This window comes from Lipophrys pholis, assembly GCF_963383615.2.
Source record: "Lipophrys pholis genome assembly, chromosome: 4".
NCBI lineage: Eukaryota > Metazoa > Chordata > Actinopteri > Blenniiformes > Blenniidae > Lipophrys > Lipophrys pholis.
The window spans coordinates 32,816,262-32,838,585 of record NC_137637.1 but is presented as its reverse complement, the minus strand read 5'-3'; the positions used below and the strand labels follow the sequence as shown (position 1 = coordinate 32,838,585).

Below are 22,324 nucleotides of genomic sequence, written 5' to 3'. Positions count from 1 at the left end.
AGGGATAAGGAGTGTGTGTGTGTGTGTGTGTGTGTGTGTGTGTGTGTGTGTGTGTGTGTGTGTGTGTGTGTGTGTGTGTGTGTGTGTGTGTGTGTGTGTGAAACAGCATTCCAGAGGACAGTTCCCTCGTCGTTATGGTTACACTCGGTTCCCTCGAGCAGGGCTGGTAACACACGATCACCATAACAACTCAAACTCTGTTTAAAAAAAAAAAAAATATATATATATATATATACACGCACAAAAAAATGTGTTCCTTAGACATGAACTACAAATTGAAACTTTCTGATTCTTCTTCTCACAAAAACTTTTTTTTTTTTATATATTCATCCTGACATCAGTGTGTGTGTGTGTGTGTGTGTGTGTGTGTGTGTGTGTGTGTGTGTGTGTGTGTGTGTGTGTGTGTGTGTGTGTGTGTGTGTGTGTGTGTGTGTGTGTGTGTGTGTGTGTTCAAACGAGGAGTCGTCCTCTTTGTGCATATAAACTAGAAGAAGAGTTTCAGACATGAGCGCAGCCGAAAAACAGGATCCACGGGGGGTGATGGAGAGCCCGGCCTCTTTTCAAACATCACCAGTCTCATTCCAAGTCATCCCAGGACAGGAGCAGTGTGTGTGTGTGTGTGTGTGTGTGTGTGTGTGTGTGTGTGTGTGTACTTCCAGCCAATAGAATAAAAGTACAAACTGATGAATGAAAGATATAATCTGGATTATTTAAGAAGAAGTGAGTTTGTAGGTTTGTGCCACAGAAGAGTGGAAGTAGAACAATCAGTAGATACACACAGCAGTCAGTAGAACAGAGCAGGTAGATATAGAATCAGTAGAATATGTGTATTGGTAATCAGTTACTTTATGGAAAAGTAAGTTACTTGGTAGTTTTATATATTCAGGGCATCAGTCATATAAGAGAGGATGTTTATAACAGTCTGAGGGAAGACTTGAACTTCAGCGTGTGTGTGTGTGTGTGTGTGTGTGTGTGTGTGTGTGTGTGTGTGTGTGTGTGAGCGGAGTGCTGTGCAGCCCTGGGGGAGGTGAAGCTGCTTTCAGGAGCCTCTATTGGCGCCACAAAGCTGCATTCATCCAGCTGAATGGCTGTTTTCTACAACCAGGCTCTGGTCATCCCAACGCCAATGGAGCCGCTCTATGAGCGAGCACTCTCCCCGCCTTGGTATGCAAAGGCTTACCCCGCAGAAAACACACACACACACACACACACACACACACACACACACACACACACACACACACACACACACACACACACACACACACACACACACACACACACACACACACACACACACACACACACACACACACACAGTTACATGACAGACGTGCCTCTCCTGCTCTCACTCTTCCTCAGACTTCCTGGTTCCTCTCCTCCTGGGATGTCATGATGCTCAGTCAGCATCATGACAGGACGATCTGAGAGCTCTTCGGGCTGCGATAACCACCGAGTGTAATCAGATTACAGATGAGAGGCGGCAGGACCGACCACACGTTCCGGTCCGGGAGCCGATCCATCGAACACAGAGACATCAGACTGTCGTCGGTCTGCCTGTAGACTCAAACCGAACCAAACGTCCACAGGCACCACCTCTTCTAAACACTCCTGCACTGCAGCATGCTGGGTAATTAACGGTGCCGATCTGATCCCAGCAGGTTCACCTGGACAGGTGAGCGTGGGAACGCAGGACATTACAGATCCAGCCCCCCGCCACACCCTCTCCTGTCCTGCACACTCGGACCTCCTCGTCCACCACCGAGGGACTCGAACACAGTGACCAGCCTCCACTCGTCCACTTCCTGTCTGCAGACGATCGGGAGGAGGAAGAGCAGGAGGAACCAGAAGAAGAAGACACAAAGGAGTTGAAACCTCCTCATGGAGAACTGAAATATTTCGAACGGTCGGGAAAGAAAAGGTGCATCAGAGTCCATCGGCTTTAGCGACTTTCTGATCTGTGATCCAGAATGTTCTCCACCATGTTCCTCATTTCATGACAATCCATTTGAAAAGTCCGTGTTAAACTACCAATTTGGATTCTTATGGAAATTGAATCTCTTCGTCGTCTCATCATCTTAGTCCGCCTGTGATAAATGTCTCCAAACAACAAACCAACAAAGGAAGCAACAAAACAACAAACCGACCAAATCAACCAAACAACAATAAATGACCCCAAAGACCAACCAAGACTGTGAACGAGCCACTTTCAAAAAACATAGAGTGAAACATAAAACTTCACTAAACCGACTTAGATTAATGAGTTAAAGCAAAACTTTCACTTTTACCGCAAGAATCCAGAATTTTACTTGAGTAGAAAATGTATTTTCAACTCTGCGGGAAACAAATACAGCAAGTGTGTGTGTGTGTGTGTGTGTGTGTGTGTGTGTGTGTGTGTGTGTGTGTGTGTGTGTGTGTGTGTGTGTGTGTGTGTTGAACCCAGCAGCTGTCATCAGGATGAGGAGGACCCGGTTCCCGGTTCCCGGTTCCTCCGTCCGTCCATTAAACTCCGCATCCCACCGTTTTCCTTCGGCCTCGTTACGCAGCGTCACCGTGCGCGTCTCCGCGAACCGGCACGACCCGTTTCTTTCCATCCCGACAGAACAACAAAACACCCCGTGCTTACGTTACAAATACTCCCGATTACAGCCAGGAACTCTCCACATCCTCCCATCATCAGCAGCTCCTCTCTGACGTTCACTCCACATTTCACGACCGAAACACGACAAGTGTCCAGTGGAAGCCTCAGGACAGAATATAAACAACAACAACAACAAAAAACGGAATTACTCACCAACTCCGATTTTCTCGTCCTCCGTCGGCGTCCACATGATGCTGCGGGAACAAACTAGATCCACAGGACGGGAAATCACCGGTCGCGCCTCATGGAAACCGGCTGAGGATCCCCCTCGGGGGGCGCGCGCACTCGCGAAGGGAAAGTTTCCTTCAAACGTTCCGGGAATGTAGAAATCTCTCCTCGGGTGTCGGAGACAAACAAGCCCCTTCGATCCAGTGAGGAGACGAACAGCCGCTCAGTTTGCTTTGACGCATGGCGCAGCGTGCCGCTCCATCTCATGCGCACCGGCGACCCCACAACGAGCCCGGCGCGTGTGCATTAGAGAGCCATGCGTGCTCCCGGAGGAGGAAAGGTTTGTTTTCCTGCCGCAGCCTTTCTGGGGAGAGAGCCCCGCAAAGTTGTGGTGGGCAGATGATGAAGATGAGGATGGTGACGGGGAGGAAGAGAGCAGGCAGTGATGCGCTGCGTCGCGGAGTCAGAGTGCGCCGCAGCAGGGAGGGAGAATCCACCGGATTAAGAGGATCAACGAGAGAGGAGGGGGGAGAGAGAGAGAGAGAGAGAGAGAGAGAGAGAGAGAGAGAGAGAGAGAGAGAGAGAGAGAGAGAGAGAGAGAGAGAGAGAGAGAGAGAGAGAGAGAGAGAGAGAGAGAGAGAGAGAGAGAGAGGAAGCGAGAAACGCGTACAGAAGTGTAGTTTGTGTCCTTAAATTGGACCTCCGGTTACGTGACGTGACGCACAGGTGAAGCGGCGCGTGCGCCACCGAAGGAGAACCGATTGTAACTGATCCACTCACGTGATCCAGGTGTGAAGAAAACATTTTAAGACGCTGTCATCACTTCAAAACATTCAAAATGTTGACATGACCACACGATTGCGTGTTAGTGCGCGTGTGTGTGGAGCAGATCAGCGTGTTTATTGCGCCCTCGTGCGTTGATCCTGCGCAGTACACCAGGAGACAAACGGCTTGTGACACAAAGCAAAAAGTAAAATACCTCAAGTTTTCTTATTTTAATATCCGGACTAATGGCAACTAAGCAGACAGTTGCTAGTTTACAGATTAAAATGTTTTTTGAAGCACTTCTGAGGCTACAGACTCCAGTTAGAGGTTAAAACGGCAAAACCATTTATTTTATTATGTTTTTCGAAGAATTTAAACAATTATTCTATTTTTAAAAAATTTCCTGTTTTTGTTTAATAAGTTCAAAAAAACAAACATGTAAAACCTTCCCGTCATTGCTCAGCGTGAGATACGCCACATGGCGCCCCCTGCTGGTGAAAAAACACGAGGAAGCTGAAGTAGAACCATGAAACTTGTTTTATTCATTCATCTCTCCTCTTAAATTTATAAAATACACAAACAGAGAAAACAATATAAACAGCTCCCAATATTTCTTTGGTTTGTGCAAAAACCAACTTTGCATTTAATCTGCAAACGATTGTTCGTGGAACAAAAGTTTAACGTTTGCGGAAGTTTGAACATCGAGGGGATCTGAACATCTACAGTGGAACACGCACACTCACGCACGCACACGCGCACACACACACACACACACACACACCAGAAGGTGTGTGACCATTTCGAACGGTCCCCTCATGAACCTCTTGAAGTACCTGAGTTTGATTCTCTGGGCTCGCCCCCGAGAGCCGAACCTGGCTGCTTCAGTCTGAGTCCTGGAACGGCTCCTCGTGAAAGAAATCGTCCTGGTCTGCAGCCAGGTCATAGAAGTAGATCGAGTCCTGGTCAGAGTCACGTTCCGAGTCCTGATCCGAATCCTGGTTCGAGTCCTGGTTGGAGTCCTGATCCAGGAAAGATACAAATCAATAACTGCACGATGCTCAATGAACGAGCTCATGACTCGGGTGTAAAGTTAACTCTAATATGAGCTTCTCTTCATCGGCTTCCTGTTAAATCTACAATAGAATTTAAAATCCTTCGACATTATGAAGCTCTTAACAACCAGACTCCACCTTTGTATATATTTACATCTTATTGATTTCTGAACGTCGATAGTAGATAGAAAGTTAATTTGAAATATGTTCGTTGAGAGCAAACCAAACAAAGACTAAATCATGTAGATTTTCCATAATAAAGGTGTTTTATTGTTGTAGGTTACGATGTTTATAATTGAATTTCGAATTATGTGAATTGTCAGTTTATTTCTACTGTTCAATTGTTCAGATTCTTCAATATCTATATATTAAAATGACTAAAAAACAACCCGACTCCATCATATCTTAAAGAGCTGTTAGTCCCATATCTCCCCAGAACACTCGGTTCTCAAGAGTGCTGCCCCCTGGAGGTTCCTAGGTTTTCCACAAGTAGAATGGGAGGCAGTTTCCAGCTTTCAGACTCCGCTCATGTGGAACCAACTCTTGGTTTCAGTTAGGGAGGCTGACACAGTCTCTACTTGAAGACTTTTCTATTTAATGGAGCTTACAGTGAGGCCTGGTTCAGGCCACCCGGCATTGTTTTCTACTGAAGCTGCTCTACATCTATGCTGCTGGGGGACCTGCTCTGAGCTTCATTCTCCACGTTTCACTATTACATGTCACTAACGTTTGTCTCTCTCTCTCTCTCAGTGAAGTCTGTGGTCTGAGCCTCCCTCCGTCTCCGTCCTCTCCTTATATCAATAATTTGATCCAAATCAAATTAAACTAGCCCAGATAAGACGGACAGAAACATTTCTTTACTCAAACACCACTAAAGTGCTTCTTTCCCCTCCCGATATCTCTCGAGAAGCTGTGAACTCTGAAGCGTTTTAAGTGAGAATGTGGAAGCTGGACCTCGGCGGGCGAGTTGTCTCCCTCCTCATTGTTCAGGTCCAGCTCCTCTATCAGCAGGTCGTCGTCGTCGTCGTCAGAGTCCGAGGACGTGTCTTCGTCTCGGTCGTCGTCGTCCTGGCGGGACGAAGCGAGGACAGTGTGAGCACACAGCGCGATCGGACCGCTGAGAAGCAGACGGAGCCGGGGTGAGGTACCTCGTCCTCCTCGTGTCCCTCCTCCGCCAGCCTCTGTCGTCCCACGTGGTACAGACGGCACACCGTGTCCAGACTCAGCGAGTCCTGATCCTGGTCCCGTTTCAAACACAACACGTCATTGTCATCAAAATCCACATTTAAAAAGCAGCTCAGCATGAAAGGAATAGCTTGCAACCTTCAGGAAATGTTCAGCGAGAGAGAAAACAGTTCCAACTCTAGTTGGAAAATTACTGGTAAAAACTCACAGAGTTCCACCCTGAAAAGCTTCTGTATCGCCATCAGCGGTGTAAAATTATGGAGGTTTTTAGGGGGTGTGGCTTGTAATGATAAAGACGTGAAAGGTGTAGAAATAAAAAAGTTACACTCCAACTTGTGTTGTTCTAAAAGGAGGTAGAAAGAAGTTTATCTCATGTGAACTCTGGTTTACTGATCTGGATGTCCGTCTTATTTTTGTTTAATTCTATTTGTTTCCGTTTTTTGATTTTGTGTATATGTTTGGAAATAAATAAATAAAATAAATACATTAAAAAAATAAATATGTAATGCAAATAAATAAATGTGTAATACAAACCAATAAATATGTAATAAAAATATAATAAAATATAATATAATATAATATAATATAATATAATAAAATAAAATATATAATATAATAAAATAAAATATAATAAAATAAAATAAAATAAAATAAAATAAAATAAAATAAAATAAAATAAAATAAAATAAAATAAATAGGGGCCTTTGTATATCAAACAAGTGCAGTAATCAAATTACAATACCAGGTAAATTATTTAAAAGCATATCAACTAAAAATTTACTTGGAAATCAAGTCCCCCCCCAAAAAATTTCTTTTTAAATCAGGAAAACATCTGATAGGCTGAAAAAAATTTCACATTTTCAAACTGTATTTTTGTATTTTTCGAGACGATATTTTTATGAGCTGAAATGACAAAGAATGGATCAGATGCACTTGGTGAGGAATATAAAAACGGCGACAATCTGGAGATCGGGTACGAACCTCGATGACCGCGATACAGTCATCCTTCGAATCCGTGCACAAGTCAAAAATGTCTCGTTTCACATCAAACGTGGCTGAAAAAATACAAGAAAAACCCACAAACACTTTAGACTGCAGGTAAATACACGAGGTAACAGGATCAGGTCATCAAAGTGGTGAAATTCTGGAAAATATCTTAATATTTAATATTTGTTTTTACAGGATTGAGAAAAGTAAAAACCTAAACAGAAATACAAACAGAAAAGTCCACTTCAGTTCATGTTGGTCCACCACACTGGACCGAAGTGGACTTCAGGGTCTGAAGTGATCTGAACGTGAGCATTAGCAGCAGCGTACCAATGGGTTTGTAGTCTGTGGCATCGAAGGTCCTGAAGGACGAGCCGAAGGGACTCTTCATCTGATCCTCCATCGCGTCGCTCTCATCGTCAGCTTGGAGCATCGCTGTGAACCAGAGGAAGCAGGTGATGGGAGGAAACAGGAAGCAGAGAGGAAACAGGAAGCAGAGAGGAAGAAGGGAGGGAACAGGAAACAATCCCATGGGGTTATTATTAGGAAGATGCTCTGATATCTGTGATTTATTTTTGATTAAAGCAAATGTGTCTGGCTTGTGACATTTCGTGGCAAATAAGTAGGGCGTCTGTTATTTTCCTGGATCATATTTAAAAACCTTTTATTAACTTAGATTACCTCATGTCTGTGTATCAGTGAAAACCTTCCTGGATGTGAAGCTCTGCACTGACCTCCGTATATGATGCTGCCGCTGCCGTTGAACACCATCCTGCACTGGTCAGCGCCGGGACGGTGTGCAGCAGGTGGAACGTCCTCACGTCCCACTGACACTTCTGCGTCAAGGACCACGGCCGCAGTGCATCATGGGACATCACAGAAACCAGCAGAGCAGTGACGCTCGTGATGAGGAGAGACTCTGAACTTCTGGATTTATCATCAGTGACCGCGATCTTGGCTGAATTCTATTTATTTTACTGCAAACTGCTTTAATATAGAACATAAACTTTCACTTTAGACACAATCTTAACAAGGTGTTTTCAAGTGAAAACAATATTTTCGTTGCATTTTGGGTGTTTGTTTACATGACAACGGTGCACAGAGCCACCGCAAACGCAACTTTTCGAAAACGGCTTCCAGGGAAGAACTTTGCTGAAATAAAACGATGCATTTTTCACTTGAAACGTTTTGTAAACAAGGTCTGATTCCTCGAGGCTAATCAGTGTCAGAGTGGTTATGTTGTGAGGGACTAAATGAGATTAAGTCAAACTAGAGGGAGCGGTCCAGACGCAGTGAAAAGGATACGATCTCCGTGTTGATGATGACCTCCAGGTTGTTGGGATGAAAAACGCCGCTGATGTTGGTGTTGAACTTGTCGAACTTGTGGACGGCCCGGGAGGTCCGCAGGTCCCACAGCACGCCGTCGTTCAGCACCAGGTCGTCCGAGGGGCAGAAGGTGGCGCGGTTCCTCTTGTAGTTGTTCCCAGAGTTTGATCGTTGAAGAGTCAGGGTCTTCTGACCGGTCTGGATGTCGTAGATCTGCAGCAGAAACATGACAGGTGTGACGGCGAGGCTCAAGTATTTGGAGACGCGTTTCTGGAGCGATTTAACCCGAGAGAAAATAATCTCTAACTAAAATAAACACACACAAAAAAAAGTCATATTTTTGTCCAAGAAACCTAAATAAATCAATAAATCAAAAACAAAAGAGAAACAGGGAATTGGAGGGGATTGACAGTAAATGTAAAATTGATGGATTAATTTGATGTTTGGGGATTAAATGTCTTGAGCTTTTCAAGTCGGGTTCGGGTCAGAAACACTGTGCGGAATGTTTGGACTCACATGTGCGATTTGATCTATGGTGCCGATGACTCTGTCCTGGGAGAGTTTACTGAACTCCACGTAGTGATCGTCTGCAAACGAGTTCCTGACGGAGAACCGAAGGACATGAGAACAAATGCCAGCAGGAGAGAATGTTGAGAGAAAGTGAGGAGCGCGGGCTTTACTTCACGCTGAGGGAGCTTTCTGTCGCCCACAGAGCCGACAGGGGGGCGCCCCAGGAGGCCGAGGTCAGCAGCAGCTTCCATCCTGAGAGAGAGAGAGAGAGAGAGAGAGAGAGAGAGAGAGAGAGAGAGAGAGAGAGAGAGAGAGAGAGAGAGAGAGAGGAGAGAGAGAGAGGAGAGAGAGAGAGAGAGAGAGAGATATGGGGACGGAAAAAGAGAGAAAGACATATTGATTCAATCGAAACTCTTTCTGAATCTCCGTCCGTCCCTCTGTCTCCGTCTGTGGTTACCCTGGAGGTCTGCAGGTTGGTGATGGCGGAGGTGTGGCACTGGTGGCTGGTCTCCTGTTTGCCGGAGAACAAGTTGTAGAAGCGGAGGTGTCCGGTCAGCGTTCCCAGGATGAGGAAGCGCTCGCAGGCTGAGAAGCAGCAGCAGGTGAAGCCGCTCTCGTCCCCGTCCACGTCCTGGTAGGTCTCGACCGGGCGGAACCTGCACAGGAACACGGACAAGGAGATGCTCGGCCTTTACGTTTTATCCCTCGTAGACTGATGATGTCATTACTTGGCAGGTTGAAGTGCGTTACCTGCTGAAGATCAGGTGCCGGTCCAGCGTGCCGCGGTTTACCGGGTACCTGGGGCCGAGCGAGCGGCTGCCCAGGCGCACGGCGAAGTTGGGTGAGGCCTGGCGCCTCTGCCGGGGCTCGGGGCAGCGGTGGGGGGTGAAGAGGGAGAAGGGGGGGCAGGTGGTGACCGGGTTGTGGCACCGGGAGTGTTGCTCTCTAAGGTACTCGGTGATGATCCTGTCGAGGGTCGGAGGAGGAGGGAGGTGGAGCTCCAGCTGCTTCTTCAAGGCAGGAGTCTGAGGAGGAGGAGGAGGAATAAAATCAGGCTGAACTGAATATGTTTTTTTTTTTTTAAATAAATATAGACTGAATGACGAGTCACTGACTTGGATAAAAGCTCCGTGGTCCGATTTCTGTTTCAGAGCACAGAGTTTCTTTCCGGAGCTGCACGGCGGCGTCTTTTGTTCCGGAGAGAACAGAATCCGTCCGGTCAGATGTGATCCCTGAGGAGTGAGAGGAGGAGGGGCTCCAGGAGGAGCGGCGGAGGAGGAGGTTGAGGGGAGCTGAGGTGCGGCGAAGGATCGGGAGGCGGAGCAGGAGGCAGTCAGCGAGGACGGCGGAGATGCCCCGGCGTGGCCGGAGAGGCGAGCCGCGGCCCCGCCCACTGACCTGCAACCGCGGGGCATCGCAGAGGCGGAGGGGGGAAGGGGGGAGAGGCAGAGCGGGGTGGGGGGCAGATTGGCCTCCTGGCTGAGTGCGTCGGCGGCCTGGTGGAGGCCCTTGGCGGCCAGGTGGCTCCGGATGAGGAGCAGCAGCTCCTTCTCAGGGAAGGTGATGAGCGACTGGGCCACAACGTTTGCCTTCTGTAACAGAGCCAGAGACGTGTCGCTGCCCGCCAGCAGGCGCCGCCCCGACACGCGCTCCGTCAGCTCCACCGCCAGCTGGCAGAAGAGGGCCTGCTGGCGGCGTTTGTCCTGCAGCACCGGCTCCTTCATCAGCTGAACAGGAAGAAGAAAAAAAAAAAAAAAAGTTTCAACATCCGTTCCTCACGTTCTCATAAAATCTGATGGTTTATAGTCGACAGTCGCCGTAATAACAATCCAACTTGGTCGTCTGTCCATGTTTTCCGATTGATAATGTTACTTATTGTAACTTATTGTTTTCCGCGAGTATGTGTGTGTGTGCGTGGTTTCATTACAAAAACAAAATACGCCCACTAGTGGCCCAACACGAAAACTACATCGTTTTTCAACACGTTGCAGTGGAAGGGCAAAGTTTTCTGAAACGAATGCGAGAAACGTCGTGCAAACAAGACGTAAACGTCACAGACCTGCTGGATGTGGTTGCGGGTGAAAAGCGGCAGCTTGCTGATGATCTGTCGGATGGAGGCGCTGCGGGACAGACCCACCAGAGCTTTACAGGCCATCGTTCGGATCAGATCTGCATCTGTGATGGGAGTCTTTACCGAGAGCAGCGACAGGAGCACCTGGAGGAGGACGTGAGTGGACACACACGGTGAACAGCCATCAGGTGAGAGTCAGGGAGCCAATCCCAGCTCACCAATAGACAAAATGTTGGACATGGAGCAGGAAGGAACTTATAAAACTTTTCCTTAAATGTATTTTGTTCTTTGCACATTCTGATTTGAACACCAACACATGTTGAATTATTCACAAAAAGATTGTTCATTATGTGCTTTTCAATGCAGATTTCCAAATAATAGCTTTTTGTTTACAGTTTTTTATTTTCTGTAAACTCCACCACAGACTGAGACACCACCTTTGTTTCAATTGAGGTTTAATATATAAACCTATTAATGCAAAAATAGTCAGATTGGCTACATGGACCAATAAATCAAAACCACACAGAAAAGTCTGGAATCAAACAGTGAGACCCAAAGTGAGGCGAGCTCACCACTACTTTCTTTTAGTGTTTACACTCTCTCACCTTGATTCCGTTGTTCCTCTGCAGGACGTTCCACATGTGGGCCAGCACCGGGCTGTGGGGGCAGGGGGGCCGCTGGGGGTGCAGGGGCGGTCTGACGCTGCCCACCGGGTACAGGTCTTGGTCGTGAGCGCACACAGTGTTTATTATCACCTGGGGCCGATCGGAGGGAGTAACAGAAGAAATGTGAGCTTCGTTTACACGGCAATGTTTTCAGAACGATGTCCGTTTACACAAAAACAGCAGAAACACTGAAAACAATGTAGTTCGCATGTGGGGCCACTAGTGGGTGTTATTGTTACCTTCGCCGAAAAAGTTGGGTTGGAAGGTTATATTTTGTCTGCATGTATTTAAATATTTACTGGTTTGTATGTACGTATTTCACCAACTTTTCACAAAAACTATTAAACCGAATTGCCTGCGTGTCAAAGGATCAACTTCAGAATCTTCCTTCTGCTCTAATAAAGCTTTGAATGGTCTCGGACTGAATACATCTCAGCTTGACTTGTAGAACATCAAACCTCCAGACCTCTGAGGTCCTCAGGAAGAGGTTTACTCGGTGTTCCTAGAGTCAGAAACAAACAAGGTGAAGCAGCTTTTAGTTCCTACCTCCTCACCTGTGGAATAAAATCCCTGAACACCTGAAGACTGCTGACACACTCACTTCCTTAAAAATAAGGACTTAAAACATTCTTATTTGCACAGTCTTTCGAATAAGCAATAGATTTTACTTACTTATTAAAATTATCTTAATAAATCTCTTACCTTATTTATTCTACTTTTTATGGTTTTTAAATCCCCTGAACTGACCACAACCACTGACTATGGCGAGAGAGTGTATTCCAAATTTAAATATTCACCTTAAATTATAATTTAATCATTAACATGCTGGAGAAGGTAGATTAATACTTGGGTTACGTGTATTTAGACACGGGTTTTGCTCTTTGTAACTAACGAAAGAAACTAAAATCCAAGTATTATTTATGGGGTTTTATTTTCCTTGTACTCCGACGAAGGAATGAGAGCAGAGACTTTGACTGAAGTCCCAGAAAGGCTAAAGGTCACAGCACAGGGGGTTCACCTCCTGATAGTCCTCTGGCTAGATTATTCTCATGGTAAAGCTTCATTATTTGTTTTAATGTATTTCTTTCATTTCTTTTAAAGCTTTAATGTATTTCTTTTATTAATATATTTGTTATGTCTTTAAATTCTTTCATTTCTTTGTAAAGCACTGTGAATTGCCCTGTGTTTGAATGGTGCTCTATAAATAAATTTCGCTTGCCTTGGCTTGCATGATTTCTCATCGTCCCTGACGAATCTAACACATTTTGGGACGTTAACGAAGAACCTTTTGTGAATACATGAGGTGATGGGAGAGGCACCTCGTGGAGATCCAAGGAGATCAGCGTCTGTTGCCATGGAGACGTTCCCTGCTCAGTGTTTCACACAGAGATGTAGCTGCCTAGTTAATGTTGATATGAGCTAACAGCTGTCGTGCTAGTGATGCTACCTCGGTTCCGCAAACAATGTCTGTGCTCTACCGAGTGTAGCTCTAGTTTGTTTTTGTAATGAAAGCGCACACACATACGAGTGCAGAGAACAACACACTATAAATATTACCAATGGGAGAACACGGACATTCTAGTGGCCAGACCACCATGTTGGATTGTTATTACAATGACTGTCAAAATAAAACTACCAAGTCCCAGGAGAATATGGACTGGCAGTCATGACACTCTGGAGGAAATCATTGTTTTTATTGTCCATCTAATTATGCATGTGAAGAACAACTAGTTACTACAGTTGTGGTATTCATGCGCAGTACCAGCGTTTCAGAAAAAATACGTTTTTCCCTGTTTCCACGGAGTCAGAACATTATGAAACCATACCTGCATAAACAGACCTCCAAAACACAACTAAAGTTTTGCGGTTTCCCTTGAAAACGTTGTCGTGGAAACGGAGCCTTAAACCAGATCTCAACCAGAGGAAACAACCCTCCACCCCCGTGCTCACTTGTAGCGCAGATTTCTGGATGTCCCCGTCGTTGGCGATGATCTCCCCCTCCGCCAGCTCCAGAATGAAGCTCATACCTGCAGCAGAGAGAGGACGGGCTCAGTTGGGAGACGCTGACAAGACGACACACCCGGAGACAGCCACTGACCCACAGGGCCGGCGGCTCGCCCGCTCTCGTCTGGCTCCACCGGAAACTCCAGGACCGGCTGAACCGAGGGCACCAGCACCAGAATGGACAGGATGTCCAGGGCGTAACGCACCGTGTCACTCCTGAAAACACAGAGAGAGAGAGAGAGAGAGAGAGAGAGAGAGAGAGAGAGAGAGAGAGAGAGAGAGAGAGAGAGAGAGAGAGAGAGAGAGAGAGAGAGAGAAAGCTGTGAGTGACGCTGGTTAAATAATAATAATAAAGAGTATGTTCTGTTACTGTGCCGAGTCGTGTTTAAGCTAAACCGGAGGAAAATACGGGATTTATGATGATACTCGGCTATATTCAGGAGCTGTGGCTTGTTGTTAACAAGTCATTTAATGTTAACGAGTCATTTGAAGACTTGAAAATATTCTTGGTGTGTTTAGAGGACGAGGTGCTCTGAGAGGAACCCGACAGGAAGTGTAAGGAACAAACCAAGAACTGCAAACTGCATATAAAACTGGATGTAACCATGAAACAGTTGGCGAGTTCAGCAAAAAGGGACCGTGTCTGTGTCCTGTTACAGGTATTTATTTATGCTGACAGCAGATTGGAGAGACATCTCATTTCTATCTTGTGTTTGGAGAAAATGTCCACACGGAGACCAACAGATTTCGGTTTGCTCAAAGTTTTCTGTCCACACAAAACCACAGAAAAGGCTGTCATATATATATCTCTACCAGGCCCGTGGCCTTTTGTTCGAAGCCTTCAAGGCGCCGCTTCTCCTTCGTGCGGCCGTCACCGTACCTGCCGGAGTAGTTGGTCCAGCTGCAGGCGGAGGAGATGAGGTGCAGCATCCGAGGTGCACAGGAGCATCCTGACATAAGCACGGCCTCCCAGGGCTGCGGAGCAGGACTGAGCATGAGGAACTCCATCATCTCGATGATCTGCTCCCTGGTGTACGAGCAGGGCTGCAGACACACACAGGCACAACCACACACACACATCCCTCAATGTTTTTTTTCCTTACTTTCTCGACACAAGACCTGACATGTCCGCTCAGCTGATGGCAGATGTCGACCTCAAATCAGAGGATTACAGAAACATGCGGTACCTTGGTGAAGTGCGTCTGGCCGACGACCGGCCCGCCGTCCGACTCGTGCAGCGACTGTTTGACCTGCTCCGTCTTCACAGCCAGGTGAGCCTCCAGGTACCTTCAACCAGGAACATCAACACGGGTTTCATGGTCGTAACCCTCCACAATATCCACACAACAAAGGACCACACCCAGAATGGAGGAAAGGCACATTGACCTGAACGCTACTTCAAAACACAAACGGGTAAAAGAGCTTGGGGCTTCGTCTTACTTGCGCAGAGCCATGCACGTGTGTCTGGCCGTCTGTCTGCTGAAGAAAATCTTGTCATCGCTTATCACACTCTCATCATAGTCCGGTCTGAGGAAGTCCAGAGAGCTGATCTGCAGGGAGGGAGGGAACCGAGTCCTAATCTGATTCTCTACTGATCCACATTGTCAGCGGGTGCAAGTCACAGAACCAGTCACTGGTATTCATACGGGCTGAACAACACCCACATCAGATCGTGTAAAAAAAAATGTCATTGATTAGTTCTAGTATAACAAAAATCAAGGTAGAGCAGATAATGGTTTCTCAAACACTTCTGGTCTGAAGAGAAAAAGCCCTGTTAGTTGGAATTAAAAACCTGCAGAGGCTTTAACTTCATATACGGTTTCTAATGTGTTTTACCGTCGTAGTTCTGAACAGATTAGAGAAATAAATCAAGCTGAACGCTGAAGCGCAGTGCCGAGTCATGTGTGACCGACCAGGTTGATGAACTTGAGCCGCCCGTCCTGCTGGTCGAAGAGCTGCAGCACCACCCTGAAGGAGAAGGAGATGGAGAAGAACATGGTGGCGTGGCAGACGGCCGACGAGTGAGACGAGTCCAGCAGCCACAGGGCGAAGGACACCATGTCTGAGAGCACGCTGCCTGGGAGGACACACGCCTGAGCACACACACACACAGAACACACAAACAGACACACACACACACACACAGTGAGTCACTGCTTTAGTAGAACTCAGGATAATAACACAACACTGAGGCTGGAGCAGAAAGACCTGAGCTGCATAGAAAGTTAGCTTCATGCTAACCAAGTAGCTTTAACACACGACCACATTGAGAACTTAGTTTAAAAACATCTACGCTGAATTCCTGCTTTTTTGTACATTTTAGTGTTTTGCTCAGGATTTGTCAAACGGAATCAGACCTCGTTGTACTAAAAACAGCAAAGGGAACATTTAAAGCCATCCATAAAGGTTCATTATAGGTTTATTGTGCAACTATTTTACTGATGCAGACTCTGAAATGAGACTGAAGCAGAGGGGTGTGTGTGTGTGTGTGTGTGTGTCCCACCCTCTCCATGGCGTCCTGGTTGTACGCCAGGTAGTGGAGGCACTGCGACACTCCGGTTGCGGCCAGCGAAGGGGCTCGGGGGATCTTCAGGAGCTGCTCAACTCCTCCGTGAGTGATAAACTCTGCAGCAAACTTCTTATGGAGCAGCAAAGAGGCCAGAAACTGCGGGAAACACACAACACACAACACACAACACGTTACCAGACAAACGCTCCTATTGGCTGCTGGATTAGGACACGCCCACTAGGGGAGGACAAGCCGCACCCACACAGGTTTGAATTATCTTCGACTGACAGAGACTCTCAGCTGAGAGCGACACCCCCGACAATAAAGACTCTACTCAGACATTCAACCACGTAACCGGAGGAAGAAAATAGACTTCATTTTCATTTACAAGCAATTTAGAAAATAATTCAAATTCCTCACAAGTGAAAGCCAAAAATGTCAATCTCCAGCTTTAGTTGTTGTAATAAAAGTATTTTCATCTTTTTAAATTATTCTTTTGTATACTGTAATAATGTACACATGTATAAATGGAAGGATAAACTATACACTATATAAACTAGAAATTGAATCTTTTTGTAAAGTGTGTGTGTCTGTGTGTTTGTCTCACCCGCAGGGCGTTGAAGGTGAGCTGGACGCTCCCGGTCTGGGACAGGTCCAGGTACTGGATGAGCAGAGATCTGGTGTCCAGCTGCATGAAGACGGCCAGTAGCTGCACAGAAACAGCAGGGGGAGCTGCTGAGTCACTGCAACCTGCATGAATGCCGTTAGCCCGAGGATATCGTTTCTTTTCATGCACCAAATTAGAAACGTGACGTGTTTCGACTGCGTATGCAGTCTTCCTCAGAGCATCAAGCAACGTGTCGTTTTATCTGGTGACCGGCCTGACAGATCTGTCAGAAGCTGTGAGGCGGGTCACTAATTTATTGCATTAAAAAACAAAAAACAAACAACAATATCCTGAGTCCAAAAATAAACATAATTCTGCTGTAAGCCGTGTTGGCACCTTATCCTTATTGGCATCCTGTTCTCAAATATATCTCAAATATATTCTATTGGAGCGAATGCTCTCATAGTGGAAAATAATAATGTTAATATTTGTCAATCATGAATTTCAATAATTTTTTCCCCCAATTCTGCTGAACCTCGTGTCTCTTGAAACAAACCGACGCACGAGCGTCTGGATATTCCTGCGTCGCCCGACTCCAACTGGCCCTACAGTGGCCACCTCGGACCCCTCCTCACCTCCTGGTGCTCTCCCAGCGACGCCAGGTACTGCAGGATGAGCCTCTGCTCCGTGGCCGGGCTCAGTGGGAACAGGAAGTGGTCCGATCCCGTCTGCACGGACCTCATCTCGGACTGGGACCGTCTGGAGGAGCCGTCGCGGTGGAGCTTCTGTCTGGCCTTCTTCCGGTGGCCCGCCATGGTCGAGCTGCTCCCTCCTCCTCCTCCAGTACCGAGGCCACTGACCACGGTACTGGTACCCGGGTGCTTCCGCTTTACCTTCCCTCTCACTTTCTCCCTGGACACGGGCTTGCCGTTGGAGGTGTGGGGGTCTGTGTGGGGGTCTTGGTGCCCCCGGTTGGTTTGTAGGCTCTGCAGCTCGTGCAGACGGTGGATCATCACCGGGACCTGAAGACACGAAGAGAAACTAAAGTACAACTGCAGCAGAAACACAGGCTGTGGACATGTTGCACCACCTTCAGGCTCCAGTGTGTGTGTGTGTGTGTGTGTGTGTGTGTGTGTGTGTGTGTGTGTCAGACCCACCAGTCGAGCGTTGTCCTCCTTGAAGCTTGTCGCTACTTCAATGTCAGTCATGGCTATGCCCAGCAGGCCAGTGGCGTAAACAGAGAGCGGCCGCTCAGCCTCTTGAGCCAAACTGTACAACTTCTCAATAAGAAACTCCTGGGAGACACACACACACACACACACACACACACACACACACACACACACACACACACACACACACACACACACACACACACACACACACACACACACACACACACACACACACACACACACACACACACACACACACACACACACACACACACACACACACACACACACACACACACACACACACGAGTATTGAAAGACCTGAGATCATTTAAGTCTTTGTGCTGTGGGATTTGCTCGTCTCTTTCTCTGAATAAAACAAATAAAAGTGTATCTTTCTTAGTGAAACTGTATTGTGAACAGACGGTCGCACAAAAATATACAATGGAGACAACATGAGGAGTAAACAACGTCAGTTTGTTTTTTCAGACTTTTCCTCCATGTGTTCACTCAGAGCAGCAGAGCAGCAGAGCTCAACAGCCTCCATTTTTATGAACATATGGAGACGTTAACGTTGTATAAGTGAGCTTAATTAACCACATTAGCCTCAATAACTAGATCAGCTGGATGGTAAAGGTAAACTAATCACCTGTAGAGACATTTTAACATGAACTACAGCTGAACATCAACACTTCTCCTCATGTCTGAACAAATGCGTCAAATTGATAAAAAGCAAAGCCTTAACTTAAGTCCTTTTAAATATCAACTTCTCAGCTTTGAGAATTTTTAATTATTTAAAAGTGCAAATCCATGGCCCCAGCGCCACTGGGGGATTTTATCAAAATAAGAAATACTCTTACTAATACCAGGTCAACCACTCCTCTTTTGCCCAGAATGCCACATCTGTTAAAACTTACAGAAACTGGAATATTATATCTGTAGTTATCCGAGAAAGCTCCACCTTTGGTCGGTTTTAAAAAACAGGATACGACTGATCAACAACCAAACTTGTGATCATTAAGGACAATCATGTACTTTAATATATTTTTTTTTTTTTAAATGACACTTTAGCCACGTCAGACTGCAGAGTCAGCACTTTAATATTTGCACTTCATGGTCGATTTTTAGGAAGAATTATTTTATCCTCTTTATTTTGCCGTATTTTTTATATACGTTTGTACCCTTGTATGGTTTTATGTGCGAAAACGGATGGAAATTAGCATTGTGCTAAATCCCGCATATTAACAGTGACCTGGTGAAGAGATGGCCCGCTCATTAATATACACTGTTCCTGTCCAAATAAACTAACAAACAAAATGAAAGCTGTGTTCTTTTTTTTTTTTTAAGGTGTGTTTGTAAGTGCAAATGAAGGCTTTTCCTTGTGTTTGCACCTTTTCTTGAAAGTTGAAGGAGCTCTCCAGACCGGGCATGAGGTTCAGAAGCATCCGACAGGCCGCCGTGTTGAGGCTCGGGTCTCTGCTGTTCACTATGTAGGAGCCCCACAACTGTAACACACACACACACACACACACACACACACACACACACACACACACACACACACACACACACACACACACACACACACACACACACACACACACACACACACACACACACACACACACACACCTCAATACATGACTGTCTGTGTTTCTCCTCTATAAAAAGAGGCGTTGTGTTTACCGTGCTGATGAAGGCCTCTTTAGAAAACAGAAGTTTGAGGTTGTCAACCAGCTCGCCAGAACTCGAGAGTTCTGAGGAGAAAGAACCGGAGTCAGAAACTGAGGTGGAATAAAAGCCCAGAACACCTGTGAAGGTGAGGCTGCGTTCACCTGGTTGGGGCTCATTGAACAGGTCGGGGTTTCCTTCCTGATACCGTCTGATCTTCACTTCCATCACCTCGCACATCCTGCAAAACAGAAAATTACCTCTTTAAAACAGGAAGCAGTTAAAGAGTAAAGGTCCAGTGGTGATAATGATCACATAGCTGTATTATTGCAGTGTTAGCATCGGCTGAGCTGTCAGCACTGTGTGGGTCAGGCCAATGATGAAGTTACATCAGTTAATGAGAGGAAGATGCTCTATAATCTGGATGTAATCTGAAGCTGTGTTAAAAAACAAACAAAAAAAATGTTATTTTAAATGATAAATTCCTTTAAATTCAACTTTATTTATAAAGCACCAAATATAACAGTCATTTTAAAGATGCGTTTCACAGCAAGAAACCCAACAAATCCACATGAGCGACGGTGGAAAGGAAAAACGTCCTCGAACAGGAAGAAACCCGCAGAACTGGACTCAGAGGTGGAGGCTTTCTGCTGACCGGTAGGGGTGAGAGGAGAGGACAGGAGAGGACAGGAGAGGACAGACAGATGGAGGTGGTGCACGGACAACTCGTCCACGACTGCCCTTTTTCAGAATTATTGATTTGAAGGATTTCAAAGTATATTTGACCCATTTGGAAGGATTATTAAGTATATTTGACATAAAAACACACCAGTGTGTTAAGGTCGACAATATTGTGTATTTTTAGCGTCTTTGATATGGCAAACAGAGGATCTGTTGGAGCTTCCTAAAGATTTATTTACATGCACTTGTTCAATTTGTTTACCATTAAGAGAATGGTAAACAAGAGAAACAAAGCCATATGATACTATAATAAACATATATGGACATACACTAGATATGTGAAAAACATCAATTAGAAATAACAATATGTAAAAGTACATTGTACAAGATTTATTTTCTCAAAACAATTCTGAACTCTCATCCATGGACAAGTCGTCCTACAATCGACTGAGGTAGGGACACAGACCCTGGTTCAGGTAGGGGTCGTGTGTAGGGGGATGGATTCACACCCTGAGCGGGGTTGGGGGTGGGGGGGGTATTTATTCAACCTCTGCAGACTGATGGCGGTGAGACTGCAGCTCTGTACTGTGACGGTGTTAAAGTGAGGCGATGACGTCTCTGCTGACCTGGTGAGGACAGACAACAGCTGCTCCGGGTCTCCCTGCTGGACTGACTCCCATTCCACCAGCAGGGAGGCCAGACGCTCTCTGCTCTCCGACGGCTGATCCAGCTCCATGGACAACCTCTGCTGAGCCCTGAGGAACAGGAGAGGGAAAGAAGTTAGAGTTTAAAATCACATCATTTAACGCCACCATGCTTCTTCATCTTCATCATCATCATCACCATCACCATTATCATCATCAGCGAGTTTCTGGTTTTCAGTTTCAGACAACTAAATGATCCAGTTTACAGACTAAATTGTGACATTAAAAACATTTTATAACACGTCTCAGAAGGTTTTGTGAGGCTCCTTCATGACAAAAAAAATATATAACATTAATATCATCAATGAAAGAAATTGTAAACAAAATCCTCCTCAGATTTTATAAACCGTCTCCAGAATAAATATGATAAATTACTAAACAATGTTAGTTATATGCACTACGGAGACCCCACCGGTCACTGTTAAGACAGCCTGTCCGCCATGGCAGCTGCTTATTCGGGCTACTGAGAGACACCCACCCCGCTGACCGGACCGGACGGAGCGGCAGCCGCTCGCCGCTCACTGTTCAGTTAGCAGCGGCTGTCTCGCTCCTCGGAACACGCCGGCCTCCTCCTCTCTCTCCGGGAGGAGAAGCTGTGGGCACCGTGACCGCTAGAGTAGCGGAGCTCCGAGCGCCGCGAGGCCGGCACGTTGACAGCCCGCCGCCGCATGCCACACACACGTCTGTCCGGCTAAAACGTTACTCACCTGCGTCTAAAGTCCCGCTGCGGAGCCCCTCCGCCGCTCCTCCGCCTCCTCCTGCCGGACGGCAACTATACACGTCCAGACGGAGGTCGGGAAAAATAAAACAAAGAGCTTTAAAGAGAAAAAAGTGGAAAAGTTTCAGGTTTGTTTTTAAACTTCTGCTGGCGGCGCCGCGTTACGTCACTCAGTCGAGATAACGTTGATGACGTATGAGGGAGCGAAAGTGTTCATGGGAGTTGTAGTCCAAGAAGAAAGATAAAACTACGAAGAGTTCAGGAGGAAAAATGAATTACAGAACGAATGAATGAATGAATGAATGAATGAATCCTTTACTTCTGGTCATAGTTCAACACACAGAAAATACAAAGACCAGCAAAACATTTTACTTCAAATGACCTAGAAAAGGAACCGGCTGAAGTCAGTGGATTATTTATGCCTGTATAAATCATATGACATAATCTAGAATATCTGCAACACAAAAAAAAAGCACAAGAAAGATCTGAAGTTCATAACAATAACACAATTATTGATATTATTTTTCTATCATCTTCATCCTGAACGGTAACCATTAAATATTTTGTATTTTACAGCTTTAAAAAAAAGAAGCAGACAGTGAGCTACTACATTTTAAGTCAACTGGGAGTTTAACTCCGGGAACAAAAACACATCTGGCTCTGAAGCCTGATCTGTCTCTTCAAACTCTTTCCAGTTTGATTCAGCGGAGCTCATGTTGATTTCTCCGAGTAGCTTCATGACCAGAACACCCAGCAGGAGGTTTTACCCGATGATCTCTGAAGGAAACATGTTTGCTCCTCATATGAGGATCCAATCACTGACACTTCATCTCTCCCAAACCAGCAGCACATCCTCTTTATCGCTCGGGTATGTGCTCCTGCTTT

General features: G+C 46.0%; 2 protein-coding genes across 6 annotated transcripts in view; both read right to left on the bottom strand.

The window, feature by feature from the left end:
* Nucleotides 1–3,286, bottom strand: part of dock3 (dedicator of cytokinesis 3) — a gene marked incomplete at its 3' end in the record, with an annotated part of 116,384 nt that extends 113,098 nt beyond the window's left edge. For all 5 annotated transcript variants that reach the window (XM_080461076.1, XM_080461077.1, XM_080461079.1 and 2 more), the window contains exon 1: nucleotides 2,795–3,286. In XM_080461076.1, coding sequence (XP_080317202.1) covers nucleotides 2,795–2,831 — 37 coding nt within the window. In that variant the 5' untranslated portion in view covers nucleotides 2,832–3,286. The remainder of the gene's footprint in view (nucleotides 1–2,794) is intronic.
* An 808-nt stretch (nucleotides 3,287–4,094) lies between these two features.
* On the bottom strand, nucleotides 4,095–21,531 carry LOC308108343 (DDB1- and CUL4-associated factor 1-like). The gene is given in 31 exon segments (XM_080461176.1): nucleotides 4,095–4,593; nucleotides 5,581–5,694; nucleotides 5,775–5,864; nucleotides 6,793–6,866; nucleotides 7,129–7,233; nucleotides 7,533–7,583; nucleotides 7,586–7,625; nucleotides 8,104–8,337; nucleotides 8,641–8,725; nucleotides 8,805–8,880; nucleotides 8,883–8,886; nucleotides 9,092–9,290; nucleotides 9,385–9,659; nucleotides 9,750–10,361; nucleotides 10,694–10,849; nucleotides 11,311–11,460; nucleotides 13,321–13,397; nucleotides 13,469–13,590; nucleotides 14,255–14,418; nucleotides 14,562–14,661; nucleotides 14,815–14,924; nucleotides 15,288–15,467; nucleotides 15,878–16,039; nucleotides 16,491–16,592; nucleotides 17,126–17,512; nucleotides 17,648–17,785; nucleotides 19,057–19,170; nucleotides 19,352–19,422; nucleotides 19,501–19,577; nucleotides 20,644–20,772; nucleotides 21,429–21,531. Coding segments are annotated over 30 exon segments (4,317 nt in total). The 5' UTR covers nucleotides 20,754–20,772; nucleotides 21,429–21,531; the 3' UTR covers nucleotides 4,095–4,455.
* Between the last annotated feature and the right edge of the window lie 793 nt (nucleotides 21,532–22,324).